Source organism: Schistocerca serialis, chromosome 4 (assembly GCF_023864345.2).
Source record: "Schistocerca serialis cubense isolate TAMUIC-IGC-003099 chromosome 4, iqSchSeri2.2, whole genome shotgun sequence".
In the NCBI taxonomy this organism is placed as follows: domain Eukaryota; kingdom Metazoa; phylum Arthropoda; class Insecta; order Orthoptera; family Acrididae; genus Schistocerca; species Schistocerca serialis.
The window spans coordinates 753,806,478-753,830,611 of record NC_064641.1 but is presented as its reverse complement, the minus strand read 5'-3'; the positions used below and the strand labels follow the sequence as shown (position 1 = coordinate 753,830,611).

The window sequence follows — 24,134 nt, the reverse complement described above, 5'->3', positions numbered from 1 at the left end:
GGTCTTTCAGTGCTCTGTCAAACTCTTCACGCAGTATCGTATCTCCCATTTCATCTTCCTCTACATCCTCTTCCATTTCCATAATATTGTCCTCAAGTACATTGCCCTTGTATAGACCCTCTATATACTCCTTCCACTTTTCTGCTTTCCCTTCTTTGCTTAGAACTGGGTTTCCATCTGAGCTCTTGATATTCATACAAGTGGTTCTCTTTTCTCCAAAGGTCTCTTTAATTTTCCTGTCGGCAGTATCTATCTTACCCCTAGTGAGATAAGCCTCTACATTCTTACATTTGTCCTCTAGCCATCCCTGCTTAGCCATTTTGCTCTTCCTGTCGATCTCATTTTTGAGACGTTTGTATTCCTTTTTGCCTGCTTCATTTACTGCATTTTTATATTTTCTCCTTTCATCGATTAAATTCAATATTCCTTCTATTACCCAAGGATTTCTAAGAGCCCTCATAGTTTTTCCTATTAGATCCTCTGCTGCCTTCACTACTTCATCTCTCAAAGCTACCCATTCTTCTTCTACTGTATTTCCGTCCCCCATTCCTGTCAATTGTTCCCTTATGCTCTCCCTGAAACTCTGTACAACCTCTGGTTTAGTCAGTTTATCCAGGTCCCATCTCCTTAAATTCCCATGTTTTTGCAGTTCTTCAGTTTTAATCTACAGTTCATAACCAATAGATTGTGGTCGGAGTCCACATCTGCCCCTGGAAATGTCTTACAATTTAAAACCTGTTTCCTAAATCTCTGTCTTACCATTATATAATCTATCTGAAACCTGTCAGTATCTCCAGGCTTCTTCCAGGTATACAACCTCCTTTTATGATTCTTGAACCAAGTGTTAGCTATGATTAAGTTGTGCTCTGTGCAAAAATCTACCAGTCGGCTTAATCTTTCATTTCTTAGCCGCAATCCATATTCACCTACTATGTTTCCTTCTCTCCCTTTTCCTACTACCGAATTCCAGTCACCCATGACTATTAAATTTTCGTCTCCCTTCACTACCTGAATAATTTCTTTTATCTCATCATACATTTCATCAATTTCTTCATCATCTGCAGAGCTAGTTGGCATATAAACTTGTACTACTGTAGTAGGCGTGGGCTTCATGTCTATCTTGGCCACAATAATGTGTTCACTATGCTGTTGGTAGTAGCTTACCCGCATTCCTATTTTTTTTATTCATTAATAAACCTACTCCTGCATTACCCCTATTCGACTTTGTATTTATAACCCTGTATTCACCTGACCAAAAGCCTTGTTCCTCCTGCCACCGAACTTCACTAATTCCCACTATGTGTAACTTTAACCTATCCATTTCCCTTTTTAAATTTTCTAACTTACCTGCCTTATTAAGGGATCTGACATTCCACGCTCCGATCCGTAGAATGCCAGTTTTCTTTCTCCTGATAACGACGTCCTCCTGAGTAGTCCCAGCCTGGAGATCCAAATGGGGGACTATTTTACCTCCGGAATATTTTACCCAAGAGGACACCATCACCATTTAACCATACAGTAAAGCTGCATGCCCTCTGGAAAAATTACGGCTGTAGTTTCCCCTTGCTATCAGCCGTTCACAGTACCAGCACAGCAAGGCCGTTTTGGTTAGTGTTACAAGGCCAGATCCGTCAATCATCCAGACTGTTGCCCCTGCAACTACTGAAAAGGCTGCTGCCCCTCTTCAGGAACCACATGTTTGTCTGGCCTCTCAACAGATACCCCTCCGTTGTGGTTGCACCTACGGTACGGCTATCTGTATCGCTGAGGCACGCAAGCCTCACCACAAACGGGCATGTCCATGGTTCTTGGGGGGGGGGCTTAATAAGTAATCAACAATATTCTGCCTGGAATTAATCATCATGTAGAAATGGGCATAACACAATAATAAAATAAATAAAAAAACTTCCTAGGCAAAGCAAAAGTGATTCAGTCTCTATGACACACAAGCAGGCACCAAACAAAAACAATAGAATAGCAAGTGCCATACTCACACTTTCTACACATAGTATGCTACAATCAGGCAATCATATAAACACTGTACAACAAATGAATAAAACCACAACAGGATCTACATCTACTACCAAGGACCTTCACCAGCAACTTACCACTTCTATGTACAACATTGCTACCAAGGCTACCTACTCTGCAGATGACAAGAGCAGCATAAAATTCAGAAAACTTGCAGCTGTGTACATCAGCATTATCATAAACACAATACAAAAGTCTCTAGTACAACAATAGAAAAAACCCTCTGTGTGAGGGTAAGAAACAATACAAAAGGCACACTCTTGGACCCTCATGACCATGGCATGCAATATTGGAATTTGAAACAAACACTTTGTATCCAAAACACGTATCTAGACACTGGCCGTCTTCCTGTACACAATGCCCACCATACAATAATGTCAATCTGACAACTTGTGAGCTACCCAACAACCACTGTGAGCCACTAAAGCACACTCCTAGAGCTCTGTGTATTACAGCAATAACAAAAACCATTCTTATTCATGTCCAGTTGTGGTTGCCGTCTCATCTGGCCATTGAGAAAAGACATGTCTGCCCTCCAGATGGGTGATGTCCATGACATAACAGGTTGATCATCCCTTGTGTTGACCGTTGATTGTACAAGCTGCCTAGCTCTGGGGCACACCATGTTCCAGTTGAACTTTGTCTTGGAAACCAATCAGTTACTCTCTGTTCTGCTCTTTCACTAGAGACTGGTCCCCAGTGACACATCCAAAATCTGGCAGACTCTCACCCCCAGTGGATGGAAGTTCAAAAGTGCCACTTCACAAAGCATAATTTAAAATCTCCTACCCCCCCTTCCTCTCCCCCCCCCCCCCCCCCCCCCCCACCTCCAAAACTCTTGTCTTCTCTCTCACTACATGGCAGAAGGATTATCACTGGCATATAACCATAACAAAACTTTAAAAATGAGGTAACAAAGCACCCTGCCCCATTGCAAAATCTTTAATGAAGAATGTGATCAGAGTCACAAAATGGACAGTTTCATAGGATCCCTTAAAGCATGGTAACAGTTGTCCCATCAGCTTCTCCCCTGCTATACTCATTTTGCCAAAATTTCTGAGGTACACACGATATCCAACTGTAAATGAATTGGGACACCTTACCTGGTAGTAACACTCAGAACTCTGCTCACAGATGGCCAATATGTTTTTCTGGTCTCTCTACCACCTCTCCCAGACCTCCTTTGGAGATATTTTACTGGGCAATAGTTCAACAGACCACTGGTAGCCATTGGGGGTTGGCCCTAAAAGTAAATATTAGTCTTACTGGAGCCTCCTTGTGTGGCTTATGCTTAGCCGTATTAAATGTGTAGATTAATATTCCAAGGTCTCAGCCCAAAATATGTGGTCTTAATGATGATCTGCAATTAAGGCAGTCTGCAGATTACAGGCAACTCTCTCTATGAACAATGGGTTTTGGTAGAATGGTGTGCTGATTGAATGTTTAATTCCCAGTTGGAAAGAAAACTCCTTGAAGGCTCTGGACGTAAAAGCAATGCAGGTGCTAAAACTTGACAGGGATGAAGGTATCAAAAAGTCACTTCAACCAATACATTTCTGTTTGTATTGTCACAGTCCTTTTAGGAAACAACCAGGAGAACCTTGAAAAAGCTTCTATGAGTATCAGAGCATACTTGTTTCCATCCACAGCCTTGTAAATGGACCTTAAAAATTGATATGCAACTTTTCCATCTGCCTTTATACCAGTTTCAATGCCAAAAAACCTCATTTCATATCATCTAGAATTTTCATGTCTTACACACCTCCACCATTGTCCTGATCCCCATTCCTTTCCACATAAATTCCTCCCGAGTTTCGATACAAATTTTGTAGGCTACCAAATTTCTATCCACTGATGACTGGTGATAATGAGCAAATAACTTAGGTACTAATTCTGTGAACACCACAATTCCAAGCCAATTTCAGCCATGATTATTAAATAGATTATACCATTTTAAGTGTATGCAGCCTGGGCACTACCACTTTTTATATTCTCTGCTTAATAGCTCTTAAGATTTCATCCTCTTCCTCATGTTTGGCAGTCCCTTTAAATAGTGTCAGTAAGCCACCCAATATTGGACTTACTCCCTTGGAGTTTATTATCCTCTTCATATCCACTTACCTCATTTTCTTCCAAATCTCCTTGAGACATGTGACTCAAACAGTGTGCTGTGACATTATCTGTCTGTGGGGTGCCAACACCCAACTAGGAACCTGATTGTCAGAACGAATTTTTGGTCTAGGTAGAACCTGCATTTCTCCAATGCAAACAAAATTGCCCAAGCCTCAAGCTCATAAACCAAGTATTTTTTCTCCAAGGGACAGTCCTCTTTAGGCATACAAGACTGCCCATCTCCCCTCTGGATATTCCTGAAGCAGCAAGCCACTACTAACACCATGGATGCATCTGTTTGAACAATAAATCCTTTATTGAAAGGAGAAGACCTCCAGCTAGACACTCCTTCAATCTCTCAAATACAGCTTGTTGAGACTCACTTGACTCAAATTTACAACCTTTTTTATGTCATTCTTTCAATGGCCTAGCCATTTGTGTGAAATTTGTAACAAACTTCCTAAACAAATTAATCTTGGTCACGAACATTGCCATCCACTTGGCATTCATTGGCAGGGACATTCCCTTAGTCCATTTGAGATCCACTCTTACTTCTCCAATTGACAAAATGTGTCCCAGAAATGACATTGCAGGAAATCCAACCTTCACCTACTTGTCTTTAATGGCCAGTCTCACGTTCCTAAGTTGTTTGAGCACCTCTCATAAGTGTCCCATATGTTCCTCCCAGACCTGATTTTAAAAAATCATTAAATTGTCCAGGTACTGATACACACACCTGATTTTAATATCAGAAAACAACATGTCTAACAGAAGCGATAAAATGTCTGCCCACAGTGGTGAGACCAAAGGGCACTCTACTAAATTCAAACAGCTTCCAATCCATGGCAAATGCTGTCATGTACTTTGATCCCTTGTCTAATGGATTTTATAATATGCCTCATTAAGATCTGATGAAATTAACTCACAGGTGCTCATGAACAAACCAAAACATAAATACAAATATTTTAACAGTATGGACCAGAAGACTACCTTCTTACTAAATTCATTATAATTTACAACCAGTCTGGATTTGTCTGATGGGCTTTGGACAAGAAACTTGGACACTGAACACAGTGTTGAGAAAGGAAAATGACCCATTGCTGTAACATCTCTTCTGCTAATTCCTTTAACTCTTTCATGCAGGGCAGTGACAGCCATTACGGTGGTTGCCTCACTGGTACCATATGACTCTACTCAGTGTGATATTTGATATAGTTGGTAAGTCTCAATTTATCACTCAGTGCATCATAAAATTCTCTACATAATTGGTTTAATTGTTCTCTCTGGCTTGTTAGTAAATTACCAAGTTGCGATACATCATCTCCACCTTCCCATAGTTGTAAGGCGGTTTATGGAGATCGAAAATGTAGGTAAAATGAGACTGTCTTCTTCCTATAAAAGTGATCAAGATATGGATACACAGAAAAAACTACCATAAAATGGGATTTATAGAAACAGCGGGGTGAATGGAAACAAGACTTCCAAAAAGGTTCTATGCTATCATGTCGGAAGACAAATGGGAATATCATTAGAGGGTCTGTATGTCTAAGTTGGTAGTAAACTAACCTAACAGGGCAATTATGAATTTCAAATTTGACACCTCTTTCAATTGATGTTTAATTCTTTCTATGACAAACATTGGATGTATTGCTGAGTTTATTTTGTAAGTAACAAATCTAAATTATATTGTTGTAATGTAAGTTCAGTTCTGTTTAGGCTAATTTAAAATGTAGGGTTGTGTTTTTGGGATTTGTGGGGTGAATAGAAACAGCATTAGTTAGTGTTTTATCACAAGAAGGCAAAGAATTTGAGAGAAATGATCATCTGGTACTGTTCTCAACCAAGAAGATTATGCTGTGATTAAAGTATAAGGAAAGTCATATTTCAATCAAGGAGATGTTATTTGAAAACTTTTAGTTACTTCTTGTGGTGTGACTCATATGTTTAAATACATCGTTTTTAAACATGATGCCAGTGACTTAATGTATTAACAAGCAAACCACGGTCATCAATTAATGTTACAGTACAGCAATTAGAAATATAATGATTTTTATTTGGAAAACAGAATATAAGAAGCCACAATTAATGCAATATTTTTAATATTCGTTTGAACAAAACATTTTTGAAACCAGGTAAATTTGGTTTATTATTCTCCTGGAGCCAAGCAGATTTTGAGATGCCCCTATTCACCTGAAAGACCAATAAATAGAAAAATTAATAAGCTTGCTGTTTCTATTCACCCCCATCTGCAGCATGAATAGAAACACCAAGTTTTCATTTCTTTATGTCACAAAAGCATGAGCTAGGTCCCAAATCTAATTACAAGTTTAAAATGGGCACAAGCTCTATAACCCCATATAATTTTGATTCTTGTTTTTCTTTTTAACATTATCAGTTTTGAAAGTGAGGGTTATTTCTATTCACCCTATTTTTTGGTAATGCTTACCAGCATATATGTAGCACAATAAAGATAACACTTAACCCTCAAGTGGACATGTCATTTTTCATAACAGGAGCGGGTGTGCAATATATGTGTATACATAAAAGCGTAGCTGTCTTTATGTTATCAAGGTAAACAAGTAAGAGCAAAATCATAGTTTAATCTTAATTTAATTAAAAAACAATAAAACACAACATAAACTAAATCACTGTTTAATTAAAAAATAATGAAATAAAATTTCATTACATCATTCTGTTGCTACGGACAGGTGTCACCCCACAGGAATGACCCACTAATAGCATTAAAAAGTACAGTACCGTCAGATCCCAGCCAACTACTTGTTCAGTTACAGATTATCTTGTAGACAACTGCCTCATTGTGGGATTGTGCTGCTAGCTTGTAATCTGTGTCATTTTCTTGCATATATCTAATTTTTTTCTCACCCAGCTTGCTGATTACTTTATGTTACTACTGCTCACTTGGATGAATGACAAGATAATTTATCATTGTTTTAGCTGAAACAGTAATAAAGAAGTAGGTATGGGCTTGCAATTGTGAAACAACAATGGAATGGTGCAAAATAACATTATTTGTGATTGGCGCATTTTATACATGGGTGTGCTTACTTTAGGGTTAAGGGCAAAACAAGGAGTGAGACACTACAGAAATTCTATAAAGTTATTCCTGTTCCCTCATTATTGTATGGAGCAGAAAGTAGGATGCTGAGAAAGATCTGCAGCAATGAGAAGCATCAGAAATGAAATTTCTAAAACCTGTGAAAGGTTGCTCTATGGAATACAGAATTAGAAATGAAGTAATATGGGAAGAAGTAGTGATGCAACCAGTAACCCAAAAGGCAGTCCAATACAAAAAAATTGAGAGAATGTATACTTTGTACTCCACCACATAGACATCTAAAAACTAGCAATTCATTATAAAACATGAGGCAAGTGATAAGTGGGAAGACTAAGGAACAGACGGTGAGACCATAAAGGCCCTAGGCCTCACCCTGGAGTGGCAGAGGAAGAAGAGGGAGGAGAAGTGATCTTGACCCCATTTAGGACTCAGTCTTGTCATCTTGTTACATCAGACTCAAAATGAAATTGGTGCAAAGCCCCTGCACAATCCTCAGTTTAATCTTCCATGTGAACTCACAAATTCTCAACTTTGCACATGCCCATTCCAGCATATGCACAGAGCTTGAAATGACTGTAACAAATGACTTTTCAACCATGCTCTACCCTGGTCAGCCACACATCACCCGTGAGTGTGAAACCACCCTTCACCACAACTGTGACTGAGCAGCCAGTATCAAGAAGACCACATTCAGGCTCATTATTAATTTCCTAACAGATGGGTGGGGTCCTATGCTGTTAATGTGTTAACCCAGCCCCACTACCATTAGCAGCAGCAATTGAGCTGAAACCTCTTGCTGTACTCTTAGAACATCATCAGCTGCTTGTGTTCAGCCCCTCCTTCTGCTGTGGAACATCCCATCTAAAGTGTCCTATGGGGCCAGAGAGAAAACCATCATTAGGAATTGAACTTTGGTTTCACTGCACACTCCTTTCAGGTATCATAGCTACATCCTGTTTGGCGCCCCTCCCTTGATCAACATACCTAAACCCATTGACCTGATATGCTAATTCCTCTAAATCTTTGAATGTATGAGGAGGCTGAGCAAACATTAGCTGTGAACAATCAGGTGGCTTGATCCCTTCCAGAATATTAGCTAATACTTCGGTTTCTCTTCCCAGAGGACGTAATCTGTGCAGATGTGCATACTCAGTTAACATACTCACCACATAGCCCTCTTACTCCTTGTTCACAATCATAATGCAGGCCAATTAATTACCACATTGTCCTAACTGGAACTAACTTCTTGCAAAACTCTTGGTGGAAGGTGGCCATTGTTTCCTCACTAATCATCGCATTAGCTATTCTTCTTACCAAACTATCTCTAGAATGGGGTTACAACATCTGCAATATTTCCATATCTCTTAACTCAAACACTTGCTTCTGTTTCCTGATGATGGCAGTTAATATAAACATTTCACTGTCTTGGGTATAAAATTTACCAAGAATTCTTGATTCCTGCTAACAGGTAGCATGAACTAGTGAACTGTTTTTTATTGGCCTGACATCTCTCCCTGTTCTATTTGATTTACGTACTCCTCCAGTACCAAATTTAAATCCATCCTGCTACCCTGCTATATTGACTCAGTCAATAGCTCACTAATTACAACTTCTACACATTGTGCCCTACCATGTAGTACAATCACTGCCTGTCTACTGCCACCTTCCTTCACTGAAAACAACAAATCATTAGCTCTATTGACATAATGCATAGTGGCTCATTTGTTGTGTTTTGAAGACAAGTGTTATTTACTAAGCCAGTCGGTCAGGCCTTAGCTCCTGGCTGATGCAGACCTCCAGAGAGGCAAATTAAATAGCTATTTTATCCTCTGTTTTCCTCACAGTATATTTCTTAAATTTTGTGCATGATTTTCTTCGTAAGAGATTTAAGCTAGTGTTTTGTAAGTGTAAATTCAGGCAGTCTGTAGCACAGTTTTCATTTCTTCTGAGCAGCCAGCTAAATAGTTCATTAAGACATCAGCGTCCATTGGTGACACATCAGGAGGGTAGCAACTTGTGTATCTTGGTTCCTATCTGCTTTAGAAAATCCAGGATGGAATGTAACAATATTGTGAAAAGGAAAGTTGCTACTCACCATATAGTGGAGATGCATGAGTGTGCATGTGTGTGTTTGCCATTTAATTTTGACAAAGGCCCTACTGGCCAAAAGCTTTACTCGTGACAGCCTTTTTGTTGTGCCTATCTGCGAATCAGGTGAGTAGCAGCTTTCCTTTTCACAGTATTGGTTCTGTCTGCTTGTATCATTTACTTCTTCAGTTAGTCTTGCTAGGTTGGGTAGGATGTGCACATGCTGCATGTGGATGCAGAAAGAGCTGGCTGCGGTTCGCGAAAAGCTGAATGTGCTATTGGCTATGGTCAGTCACATTCAAGCTGCTGCCTTGGGGTTTAGTTATGGCAGAGAATCTGGCACATTGCATAGGCATCCCAGCTGTCACTTGTTTTGCCAATGGGTTCTGCTGCCAAGACACCTCCTAGTGTACTCGAAATGGTGGATCCTCCCTCACAGCCAGGTGAGTGGAAGGTGGTAAAGCATTGAAGTGTTTTTCCTATTGGTTTAGGCTATTATGTAGCTGCTGGCTTGTTCCTTGTAGTTGAAGCTGAATCAGAACACTTGCATGAGATCTTTCATCTGACACAGTATCCAATGTATTTACCCTTTTTTTTTTTTAAATCCAGTCACCATAGTTGATTTTCTTGAAGTAGAGGTGCTGCTAATCAGTGCCTCTGAAATCCCATGTGTAGCCTATGGAAGGCTAAACTTCTTCATGTTCTCAGCTGCTATTGAAGCAAAAGAAGGTAACTTCTACTCATATCATGATAAAGTACATCTACTGCTTTCCTTTTACAAACATATACTTCCTTGAATGGATGTAAAGATCATTAGAGTGGCTTATGAATTAGAGCAGGACACAACTTTTCATATATCACATGCCTCAAGGACTCAACATGACATTCGAGATTACAATATATTTTATTTTTCACAAAACCATCTTCTCTTTTGTTTCCATTCTTAGGGAGTGTGGTTTCATGGTTTAATTATCATGGTGGTTCATGGTTTAATTATCAAATTTGGAAGGTGCTGAGGAAGGAGAGGCTGGTGCACTCTTGGTTCAAAAGAGAGTGTGCTAATGATGACAAGCAAAGATTAGTACAGATCTATGTGTGATGCATACAACAACTACCACCATCTACGTTAGCAAAAGAGCCAGCAGAGAACCCAAGAAAATTGTGGTCCTATGTAAAATTGTTAAGCAGGTCTAATGGTTCCATCCAGTCACTAATTGACCCGTCTGGTGTGGCAGCTGAAGATAGCAAAAGAAAAGCCGAAGTATTAAATTTTGAGTATAAGAAATCATTCATGCAGGAGAATTGTACAAACGTACCATAATTTTCCATCAACAGGAAAAACAAACTCATAATGTTCAGATAAAGCATTAGTAGTGTCCTGCTTGACACAGTCACATTGTTTAAATATCTTGGCATAATGTTGCAAAGTGATATGAAACACTATGAGTGTTTGAGGATTGTGGTATGGAGGGTGATTGTCGACTTAAGTTTATTGGGAGAATTGTAGGAAAGTGTGGTTGATACAAGTGTTAATGAGATGCTTTGGAAACTCAAATGGGAATCACTGGAGGCAAGGCAAAGTTCTTTTTGAAGATCACTATTGAGAAAATTAGGAGAACTGGCATTTGAAGCTGACTGCGGAACAATTTTGAGTAAGGACCAAGGATTTAAGATACGAGAAAGAAGGACCGATGCAGAGGCATACGGACTGTTGTTTTTCCTTCACTCTGTTTGCATGTGGAACAAGAAAGGAAATGACTAGTAGTGGTACAGCGTACCTTCCGCCAAACACTGTACAATGGGTTGCGTAGCATGTATTGTAGATGTAGAGCCTAGCATGTAACCTATGCAACTGCCCATGGGAAAGTGTCTCATTTTTGGAAAATTGCATTTCTAATTCTGTCTCTGCAAGGGCCAACCTAATGTGAAAAGCGCTGGGACAAATTGACCACAGTGTTCACAGGTATCGCCCTTGATCAAATAGGCTCACAGGCTAACTAGTCCTTTTGCAACCACTGTGCAAATGGTATCTCCCCAGTGGCCACGTCTGCAACACCACAAGGGAAAGCAATACACAGACAAACAAGTGGACACCAACCAAAAATGATAGCATAGAAAGCACAGTATACATACTCTCCAACAATAAAATGGTGGCTCAATTGAGAGTGCTGTTTATACATTCACCCGCCAAATATTAGAAAGCCTTAAATAATAAAATACCACCAGTTGGTGTCCTTTGCGATCTTCCCAAGGTGTTTGACTGCATCAGTTATGTTACACTCTCAGAAAAACTTAAGTTTTATGGAACTGATGACTTATTGCACAACTGGTTTCCATCACACTTAACAAACAGTATACAAAATGTTATCCTGAATAATTCAAACAATGTTGTAAAGGTAGAAAATTTTAGTGACTGGGAAGAAATCACAAAGGGAGTCCCACCAGGTTTAATTTTGGGTGCACTTCTATTCCTTATACAAGGTGTTAGTGGTATAGATACATATATTATGATAACTGGTACCTTAATATGTACTCACTTCAATGTGTTAGTTGCTTTTTGTATGCATCTAACAGTCTTCTTGCAGACAAGTCACATAATTTACTGCCTGATGCTTTCTGCACAGTCATAACCACACCATGAAGTACTGATGTAATGTCATTCAGTATACTGTCCTCAGTTGGGGGGGGGGGAGGGGGGGGGGGGGGAAACTGCAATCATAGCCCTAATACCCCGTACATGTGAATAATCTTCCACCTAGCATTCAACAGGCAGAATTAGTACTTTTTGCAGATGATACTAGTGTGATAATAAACATCATTTGAGAGAAATCACTAGAAGAGAATGTTAATGATATCTTTCAAGGAATTTTTATGTGGTTCCCTGAAAGTGGACTCTCCCTTAATTTTGAGACAATGCACTATATTCAATTCTGTACAACAAAGAGAGTCATATCAACAATTGATGTGCAACATGAACAGGGTAGAATGCTCCAAACTTTTAGATGCACATACTGATAAAAACTTGAACTTGAAGAAGCATATTACTGAGCTTCTCAAACAACTAAGTTCAGCCCCTTTTGCTCTTTGTGTAATTGCTAGTCTTGGAACCAAATGAATCAGCCTGCTTTAATATATTCCATTTTGTATATTTCCACTCAGTAATGTCTTAGGCCATAATTCTTTGGAGTAACTCATCACTTGGCAAGAAAGCATTGATTGCACAAAAGTGAGCAATAAGAATAGTATGTGGAGTTTATCTGCACTCATCACATAGGTACCTCTTCAAAGAGTTAGGCATTTTAACTGCATGATCACAAAACATGTATTCACTTATGGAATTCATCATAAATAATCCATGACAATATGAAAAGAATAGTGATATCCACACCTACAATCCTAGAGGAAAAAATGACCTTTATTACCTATCACTAAAGCTGTCAATAGTTCAGGGAAGAGTTCAATATGCAGCAACAAAAAGTTTTGATCATTTGCCCAATAACATGAGATATCTGACAGATAGCAAAGCAAATTTTAACCTAACCTAAAAGTATTTCTTTTGGACTACTCCTTCTAACACATGGACAAATTTCTGTTTAGAAACAGATAGCCTGTACACACCCTATAAACAAACTCACTTCACATCATTTTGATAAAAGAATCATTCAAATGTTGTATGGACATATAACTAACTAACATAGTACTTGTTGTATGGAACATGTAACTAATTACTGACATAGTACATTACAATTGGGCAACCATATAAACAGAGTAAATAAGTTAATAAAATCACAACGGGATCTACCTCTACTATTAAGGACATCCCAACAATTTACTACTATTACCCACAACAGGGCTACCAAGACTACCTAGTCTATGGACAACACCAGCATAAGAATCAGAAAACTTATATCTATGTACAATAGTTGAACATGTCTTCTGCATTGCCATAAACAGAATACAGAACTCTCTCTTGTACAATGATAGAACACATCCTTGGCATGGATATAAGATGCTACACAGAAACCACACTTGTACACCCCCATGGCCACATTATGCAATACTGGAACTTGCAATGAACACTTTGTGTTCATAGCACATATTTCAGCCATTGGTTGTGTTCACTGTACACGGTACCAGCTACCCGTCAACCACTGCAGGCCACTAAAGCACACTACTAGTGCTCCATATATTACACCAATGTTAAGACAAATATTCTCCTTACCTGGTTGTGGTTGCCCTCTTCTCTGACCCTCAGGAAAATATAGTCTGCTCTACAGGTAGACAATGTCAACAACAGCCTGGTTATGCTGTGTGTTGAGTGTTGACTGTGCAGGCTGCTCAGCTCCACAGCACCCTACGTTCCAGATGAACTTCCATTTGTTTGCTGGCCATCAACCAACTGCTCTCCATTCTGCTCCTTCACAAGAGGATGGCTCTCAGAGACACTTGTGTCAAGTCCTGTGCATAGCATAAGCTCTGTGATGAAGTGTGCCATCGAAAATCTGCCAAACTCTTGGCTCTAGTGGCAGGAAGTCCAAAAGCACCACTTCACACAGCACAAGATGTATTCTTTTGCATCCGTGTCATTCCTGCATATTTTCTAATGTAATCTATCCACCTCACGTTAAGTTGTTGTTGTGGTCTTCAAGAAACTGAAATTCCCCACCAGTTCAAAAGGAAATTACAAAAATACATTTTTGTCACTATTTCTACAAATTCTGTGAATATCTGGATTCATGGATTGAAGATTTCTGTTAGCTACATGGCAGGTAGCTTTGTTCACTGTAAAACAAATAGTGATATATTGTAAATATTACTCTGTACTTAAGGATGTAGATAAATATTTTCTTGAAAGATAGCACTTCAATCAAATAAATAATAAGCTACCAACTGTAGATAAACAGCACATTAATGGGGAGGCAGCAGCAATTTCATAGTAGCAGCTGCATTTCTAATTTACTTGACTAAATTTGGCTCACACAAGCATGAGTAGTATTAAGCAGTATAGCAATAGTTTATTGTTAATACAATACACAGATTAAGTTTCTATGATTTGCTTGTCTTTTGTTAACATATACTTTCACTCATCCCATATCCCTGAGGGTTCTCTTCTTGATGGGTTCTACAGAAAATGATGAATGAATAAGTCTGAGATGATATAACAGCTGTTGGGTTGCTGATGAAATTGCAAATTTACAAAAGTAAATTATGCGAAAGAATCTAAAGATGTAGCAGACCTGCTCAAAACTTGTTTGATAGATGGCTGCTGTGTGACAACTGTGACTTTGCACATGCAAAATGAAAAGTTTTAACTCAATTTCTGTCATTTATTATGCATCTGTCTTATTTTAGACACATTATTTAATTCCACTGTATTTGACAGGATGGTAGATTCTTTTTTCACCTAATATTTGTTGTAAAAAAATAGGAAATTGTAAATATTACTGGTTTTTTGGGGAACTTTTGTCATCAAGGCACTGTTTATGGTTCTTCCCTTTTTTTCTGTGATCTGTACATAACTGGTCAGTACATTTGATGTTTGAACATTTGACCCATATTTGTAATCAGGAACTATTTGAGTATTAGTTTTGCAACATAATCACTGCAGGTTATTGGGTCTAAGAACAAACTGTCACTAAAAGTTACACTACACATTTAGTGCCTCGTACAGACTTCTACTGTGGAAAATAATCTAAAATTGGAAATCAACAGCTCTAGGTGCTCTCGGTCATTATTAAAGTATCCACAAACTATGATTCAAAATTTAAGTCTGCATAAGCTGTTTCCAGCTGTTATATGAAACTTAAGATAATTCCTGCTGATGTTCTATAAACTGTCAGTACTATATACTTTAATGTTTCCTGTTACACTATTATGGCACAGCATTCAAAAAGCTGTTCAATGCAATATTCATTAACTAAAAGGAACTGGGACATAATTTTATATTTTACACATAGAGCCCCTTCTAATTTTTCCTTGTTGATTCTACTGTAGTATGATATTAGTTTTTGTCAATCTAGGTGAAGCTGTTACATTTCAGTGATCTTCGTGTGCATTACAAGTCTGCTAAAATTCCATATATTCTTTCACTTTCTGGTATGAATATGAGAAACTCATCCTTTTTGTTGGATTTATGATGTTTTGATGGAAGACAAAATGGATTTTCTTTTATTTCTGTAAATTTGTCCAAGATGCAGTATTTCATTTTCGTAGTAGCTGTACCACCTATAATTAATATGTTTTGTAGCTCTGGTTTTTAGGTGAATTCACCCTAAAAACACCTAAGGAACACATTGGATATCACTAGGATATAATGGATACCGGTATTGCTTTGGTCAAGCTGCATGCTTCTGGCAATTAGCTACACAAGTAGCCTAGTACCTGAAACATTCAGATGCAAACCATGCTGTGTATGATGTGACCAAGTAAGGGGTACTGCATTAATCACATCCCTGTGTGAATATTTTCCTCTCCTGTGAGTGGTTTTCCAAGTTCTGGATTAAGACTTTCCATAGAATGCTCTATCCAGGCTTATCATGCCACTCAAAGAACAGCACAATCCTCACATTAGTGTGAAAAGCATTTTCAGCTAATGTAGGTGATGTCATGTTGAATTGTATTATTAAGATTACAGTCAAACTGTTACTGCTCCCCCTTCTGATATCACATAGTCTTCTTTTCCAAGATCCTTCCTGAAGTACCAAATTCACAGGTGACAGTGCTGAAACCTGCATTTGGATTAAAAGTACTAGTTACCTGGTAACCATTTCCCAAAATTCTTTACCTGCCTTTATACAAGTTTTCTTGCTTTGCTTAGGATGCAGCTTATGGCCTGTAGTGTAAGAGTGCTTTGAACTCCTTGAGTTGCATGATTATTTTTGTCCCTAGTCTCCAAAACATTCAAATTACTGAAGACAGCTATCTGCTGCTATCAGACTCAGTTTTCTTTTAGGTCAGGTTCTTGTAACAGAAACTCTAAGCAAGTAAAACAACTATTCATGTCTCATGTTCTTTAGCTTTTCCAGGATCAAAATAGTTGTGGAGCTAAAATCCATTACAATTCTTATAAGGATGCTTGAAGTACATTGCATATTTATCCAACATAACTCATTTCCATTGAACTGTGGGGACCTACCACTTTTCTCACTGTTGCTCATGTGCAGTGTTATATGATGAATGAGTATTATGGTTTTTTATTGTTTCAGGTATTTGTTGACAATAGTCTTAAGCAGCATCTATGCTGTGTTCATTGTCAGTGTGGGTCTCCTAATTTATATTTCTGACATTTTCATAGATGTTAGTCCAGTGTCTGAGGTAAGTACTCATCAAACATAATTATTAAAACAATTAGTTACATAGGCCAACTTTTAGAAATACTTAATTTTATAAACGCTATTGGTAATTCACTTTTATATGTGTCTCTAAAATGTGATGTCTTGACTTCAATTAAATGAGACCTCTATCCTGCGTGAGACACTATAATACCTCTAAATATTTAAATTATTACTGGCATGTGCTTTCTTTTTTGCCTTCTGTTATTGTCTACAGTGTGAGATTTTAGTCAGATCCACATAGACTTTTACATAATAAACAAATATAGTAAAGTTATTCCACAAATACACTGACAAACCAAAATGTGATGACCACTGCCCAGTCATTGCAAGGTTGGATGCCTCTTGGTGGTGTTGTGGGTATGTGATGCAGTAAGAAAAATATGTAAGCTGAGCAAAGATAGATGGGAGATTACCCTACTGGAGATATGCACTGAAAATGGAGTAATCCACTGAAATAAGCAGCTTTTTGCCAAATGGCCAATTATTATTATAGAAAGCCTGTGAACAAATATCTTCAAAACAGCGAAACTGGTCAAATGTTCACTTGCTACTGTCGTGAGCACCTACAGAAAGTGGTGAAAACACAGTGAAACTACCTCTTTGTGCCAAGTGGTTGGACATCCATAGCTCTTGACAGAGGCATGTCTGTTGGTAAAGTAGGATTGATGGTGATTGTGGCACCTCTGGCAAAAGAGCACAATGCCTGTGGATGCACATGTGTTTCAGAGTACACCATTCAGCTCACATTGTTGAACAAGGGACCCCACAGCAGATGACCCCTGCGTGTTCATATGTTGGCCTGACAACATCATCTATTGCAGTTGTAGGGGACTTGGAATTATTGAGATTGGACCGTATATCACTGGAAATGTGTTGACTCATCAGATAATCACATTTTTGCTACACCAGGTCGATGGTCATCTCCACAAGTGCTGTCATCCAGGTGAACATCTGCTCATAATGTGCATCATGCCACAAACGCACACTAGTGGGAAATGTATTATGTTATGATAGACATTTCCAGCACTTTGATGGGACCTGTGGTAGTAATCAAAGACACCAGGTCAGCTGTGGACCATTTCATCCCTTCTTGCTCGATTTCTTTCCTGACAATGATGTCATCTTTCAGCAGTATAATTGTCTGTATCTCGAAACAAGAATCATGCTCCAGTGGTTTGAGGAGCATGGCAGTTAAATCACATTCATATCTTGGCCTCCAAATCCACCTGATGAGAATCCAATGGGTCCCATCTGGGTCACTATTGAGCACCATCAACGCGTACACATCACGCGTAGATATCTAATGCCATATACCTACCAACAAATTTTAGATTCAATGATACATGGAATTGGTTATATTTTGCATTACGGAGGTGGTCCAACAGGCTGTTAAGCAAGTGGTCATAATGTTTTGGCTTGTCAGTGTATATGTCACGTCTGCAAATCTGTGACCTTCCCAACACAATTCAACTTATTTCCCAATTTTACCTCTGTTAGAATTACTCAGACATTGTTATACACAATTACATTTATCCATACTGCTTTAATGCTTAAAATAATTTAAAACAGTTGCATAGGGTAGAAAAACAAACATTCATTTGTAGAAACAAATGGATAAGTGAAGAGCTGTGTGTTCAGTACATGATGCTGAGTTTTATAAAACTTAAATGGAGATGGGGTGGGCATATAACAAAGTGAAATGATGGAAGATGGATCAAGGATATTCCGTGTCGGGTTCCTTGTGATGAGGAAAGACCTGGAGAACAACCTAATGGAAGATGCAAGAAACACACAGAACAAGCTTGGATGTGATAATCTGAAGATCATACTGCAGGAAGGAGACTGGGAAAGTGCTATATCCAGCAATGGATGACAAAATGAAACAGTGACACACACACACACACACACACACACACACACACACACACACACACACATTCACACATGCATAACTCACAGACACATGGCCACTGTTGTCTTCAGGCACCTCAGCAACACTGGCCATTCATGTTTGAATTGCACATGTGTGAATATGTGTGTTTCTGTCCACATCTGACGAATAACTTAGTCTGATAGCTAAAATAATATCTAGCTGTCTTTTATTAATGTTTTTATCTGTCACTCAACATTCCTCTATGTAACTGATTTTGTGCATTATTTAGTTCTTCCTAAATCCCCTCTCACAATGACCTAAAAGTTTGTGCTCTTAAACTGTCCAAGCAACCAACCAACCATCCAACCATTAGTGATTAAATATTTTGGCATCTAAGTGTAAGAATCCCAAAATCAGTGAAGAGATTTCTGCAAGATATTTGGTTGCCAACTTTACATAATACTCTTACTGCATGCTTTTGCAAAATAAATACTTTTTGACCTTAGCTACATTGCCCAAAGTTTTATGCCACATGAGAGTATTGAATGAATGTATGTGAGCAATCATGTCTGCAAGCCAACAAACTGCTAGAGATTTCTAAATGGAAAGTAAACTTTTGGTTAACCTCACTGTGTACTGGTGTCACCTCTCTTTGTTATCCCTCTCAGTAGTTATAGATTTCACAAATAGTGTCTCATCCAGTATGTATCCATTGATTTCTACTTCTGGTACCTGTAAATAATTTCTGTATTTGCAGCTGTGTTATATGAATCTTAAGTAAGAGTTACAGTTTGCACAAGCATTGCCTGTTGGTGGGCCCTCTCATTGGATGAGATAACCATGTATCAAAGAGCAATGTCCTGTTAAGAGGTACATAAGAGCATTTCAGTGGAAGCAGCTATGTCAAGGAGTGGTAGTAGATTTTATTGGATGCAGTTTGTTATTCTTCACTTCCTTCCTCCCTGCAATATATTATACTTAAGACTGAGTATATGAATGTAAATGGACAGCACATTGTGCTACTGTTGGTGCTGGGTTTGCTTCTCTGCCTACTATGTATTCATATCTGAAATGGATTACCATAATTTCCACATTCATTGTCATAAACTGCAACACAGTGTCTCTTTCCCTAGATAAAGGTGGACATTATGTTCTGAGTGGACTGAACTGATTTCTCTGCTTGGTGCAGTGTATTGTCAGAAGTTTTCTCAAGGAGTCAGAGGAGGTGATGAATTTTGCAGCTCAAATAGATCACATTTGCTCCAGTGCAGCCAAGATGCTTGTCAGTTCATCTTATAAATGGCATACTTGTTGGGTAAATGTATCTCCAGAACACAATCAAATGAAAGGACAGAGCAACCAAAGTTTTGCCACCAGTTTACAGTTTCAGTGCTGATATAAAATGCTGTAAAATAACAGTTTGAAAACAAAATAGTGGGCAATATTTTCTTCTCTGTTGAGTGAATGTAAAATAATTCTAGGCCTATCAGGTTGACAAGTTGCCTCCACTGACAGCTGGATGAAACTCAGTCCAATTAGTCCATTTTCAGTGAATCATAGTTTGCAGACAAAACCCTATATGCCTTATGCAGTATGGGGAGTTGTCTTGTGGACACTGGCAGCTCACTAGTCTCAGAATGCAAACTGACTATATGACTGTTCTTGTATATACCTGTGGCCGTCGTAATCTACTCATTGTGTGTCCGTAAAAATGTCATGAAAGAGCAAGATAGGATTATCATACTCATTCTTGTACTGCTCCTAATGTCAGTGTTTTTTTCCCTTTTCTGATCTCTCTTCATTAATAGTGCACATATGATAGTTATATGGAATACCTTATTTTTTATTCAAGAAGTATTTCATTAAACTTCATTATCCCAGTATTTGAATGACTCCTGAAGATAACAGTGCATTTGGTTTGTATGAAAATATTTTATTTTGAGAAATATTAATGATTTGCAGTATCTACAGATACTATGAACGTAAATAGTCAATGATGCTAGAATTTTTTTTGAGGTTGGCACAGTTTCTTTAAAAGACCTCATTCTCCACCTTTCAGCAAACGTTTTATTTTTTCCAAAAACTTTATATTCGTATGTTATTCATATTCAAAGCTTTTGTGTTCCAGAAAGTTCCAATCTCAAAATATAATTCTTTCTAAAATTCAGTTGTCATAGTTTTGTAGATCCAATATTTATTTTCAAAAATATATACCTTTACTTACATATCCTAGTACAGTAGTTTGTTAATATTTCCAATTAGAATAATTCATTTTGTAGAAACTTTCAGAATCACAATGCAGTTTAAACTGTTTAAACTGTATAGTGTCTATACTTTCACAATTTTCTATTACATGGCTATTATGTAAAGGAACTTACTTCACTGCCTATTGTATTTTTGTTCCTTTTAATTGTCATTAATATTGTGCTAATATATAGAATCAAATAGTTCAGTATTTTACCAGTTTGTAATTACTGTAATACACTCCTGGAAATTGAAATAAGAACACCGTGAATTCATTGTCCCAGGAAGGGGAAACTTTATTGACACATTCCTGGGGTCAGATACATCACATGATCACACTGACAGAACCACAGGCACATAGACACAGGCAACAGAGCATGCACAATGTCGGCACTAGTACAGTGTATATCCACCTTTCGCAGCAATGCAGGCTGCTATTCTCCCATGGAGACGATTGTAGAGATGCTGGATGTAGTCCTGTGGAACGGCTTGCCATGCCACATCCACCTGGCGCCTCAGTTGGACCAGCATTCATGCTGGACGTGCAGACTGCGTGAGACGACGCTTCATCCAGTCCCAAACATGCTCAATGGGGGACAGATCCGGAGATCTTGCTGGCCAGGGTACTTGACTTACACCTTCTAGAGCACGTTGGGTGGCACGGGATACATGCGGACGTGCATTGTCCTGTTGGAACAGCAAGTTCCCTTGCCGGTCTAGGAATGGTAGAACGATGGGTTCGATGACAGTTTGGATGTACCGTGCAATATTCAGTGTCCCCTCGACGATCACCAGTGGTGTACGGCCAGTGTAGGAGATCGCTCCCCACACCATGAGGCCGGGTGTTGGCCCTGTGTGCCTCGGTCGTATGCAGTCCTGATTGTGGCGCTCACCTGCACGGCGCCAAATACGCATACGACCATCATTGGCACCAAGGCAGAAGCGACTCTCATCGCTGAAGACGACACGTCTCCATTCGTCCCTCCATTCACACCTGTCGCAACACCACTGGAGGCGGGCTGCACGATGTTGGGGCGTGAGCAGAAGACGGCCTAACGGTGTGCGGGACCGTAGCCCAACTTCATGGAGACGGTTGCGAATGGTCCTCGCCGATACCCCAGGAGCAACAGTGTCCCTAATTTGCTGGGAAGTGGCGGTGTGGTCCCCTACGGCACTACGTAGGATCCTACGGTCTTGGCGTGCATCTGTGCATCACTGCGGTCCGGTCCCAGGTCGACGGGCACGTGCACCTTCCGCCGACCACTGGCGACAACATCGATGTACTGTGGAGACCTCACGCCCCACGTGTTGAGCAATTCGGCGGTACGTCCGCCCTGCATCCCGCATGCCCACTATACGCCCTCACTCAAAGTCCATCAACTGCACATACGGTTCACGTCCACGCTGTCGCGGCATGCTACCAGTGTTAAAGACTGCGATGGAGCTCTGTATGCCACGGCAAACTGGCTGACACTGACGGCGGCGGTGCACAAATGCTGCGCAGCTAGCGCCATTCGACGGCCAACACCGCGGTTCCTGGTGTGTCCGCTGTGCCGTGCGTGTGATCATTGCTTGTACAGCCCTCTCGCAGTGTCCGGAGCAAGTATGGTGGGTCTGACACACCGGTGTCAATGTGTTCTTTTTTCCATTTCCAGGAGTGTACGTGTATTTATAAACATGCATCATGTACAAACCCTTGGTTAGTGAATATCCACTACTCAAAAGGTGAACACCTATGTAGATTTTTTATTTAAAGTGTTTAGTTAACATGTAAAATTCTGGTAAAGCCTGCAGTGAGTATCACAACATGTATGGTTATTTTGTTGATGAATGATGGTACTTGTGAAGTGATTGAATGTTCTCCAAACTATCCAAATGAACCTGCTTAGTAAGTTACAATGGCACCAACAGTCCTCGTAGAATTGCACAAAAATTATTTCATCTCTGCAGAACCTACAGTGAAAACACTTCAGGGATCAGGTTCTTCAACCATTGGCCTATAAATCCTTTTGCTGTGGCTGCTGGTTAAAATGCACTCAAACACAAACCAACTTGTCAAGGAACATTTGAAGTCCATATTTCTACTTACTCCTCCAATTGACATAAACCCATGTCACACCAAGTAAGACTTTGATGACTTATGTGACAGCTTCCAAACAGGCACCATTGACTGCTAGGCTGCTTGCCTGTAGGAAGCTTCACATGTTTTTAGGTAACAGCTACAGTGCTAAGACCTCATCTGGCACATAGTTTAAACCTGCCAGGAAGTTTCAGTATTGTAGCCCTTCTCAAGATCAAAAAATATTTCTTAGGATGTTATCTGTATAGGAAAGTCATTTCAGTGACTGAAATTACTGGCTCCAGTGATTATCAAGGGTAGAATGGTTGGTTGTGAGTGAGTGCTTCCTGGATGCTAGGAGCCAAGTGAGATGCAACAACCCATGCAGTGAGGGGCTCTGGAGGCATGGTCTTTCCTCCAGACTTAGTGAGAACAACAAAATTGCAAAATTCTCGAAAATATACGATGCTTTGTTAGCCTCAGGAGATGGTTCAAGATTTCCTACCTCCATGAGTCAGGAAAGTCTGATTTTATTGGTTTGATTTTATTAGAAACTGATAGGAGAATTCCTGTTGTCTTATTCCTTAGATGCCACAATATGTTGTACAGGATTTGCTTGTAGCCAGGAGCAGTTTCATGAGTCTCAGAGCTAAACTCAGCTTGCTCAGTGAGAAAAAGCAGATGTATTGTTTTCTTTTGTTGAAACAGAATGCCTAACTATCTTCTAAGAATGCTCGGTGACAGTAAGAAGCTGAATTCTGTCTTCTATGGCAGAGATTCAAAAAAATATTCACTATTGCCTAGCTGATGTGTTTGGATTTGTTTGGGAATATCCTTGTCTGAATACAGCAGTTACTGATGGTTTGCTATGTTCACAAGAAATTTTCCTAATGATTTCCCTTACTTCTGTGCAGTTGTTATTATGTTGGCAAGAAATCTTCCTAATTATTTCCCTTACTTCTGAGCAATTATTAGAGGAAATGACAACTCAGTTTGCCATGTTTTTCAATTAAGAGCTTCTTTCACAGTGTTGACCTAAAGCAAGGATATTTCCTTATTTTTTTGTTTTGCATATTTTCACTCCTGATTCTCTTATAGCATTATTAGTATTTATTCAGCATAAGCAAGCATAAGAATATTATTTACAGTAGGTAACCCAATATCTTGTAGAGCTCTGTTTAAGGATCTTGAAATTCGCCCCCCCCCCCCCCCCCCAGTACAGTTACTCCTTAATGGTATTTGTTGATAATAAAATCAATTTCACCTGATCTGTCATATGCACAGTCACAGTACAAGTTATTCAAGTACTTTCCCATA

General features: G+C 39.2%; 1 protein-coding gene across 1 annotated transcript in view; it reads left to right on the top strand.

Annotated features, from left to right (window-relative positions):
- Positions 1-24,134, top strand: part of LOC126474747 (proton channel OtopLc-like) — a 134,720-nt gene that overhangs the window by 32,889 nt on the left and 77,697 nt on the right. Inside the window, exon 4 of the mRNA XM_050102224.1 lies at positions 16,513-16,621. Within this exon, the coding sequence (XP_049958181.1) occupies positions 16,513-16,621 (109 nt within the window). The remainder of the gene's footprint in view (positions 1-16,512; positions 16,622-24,134) is intronic.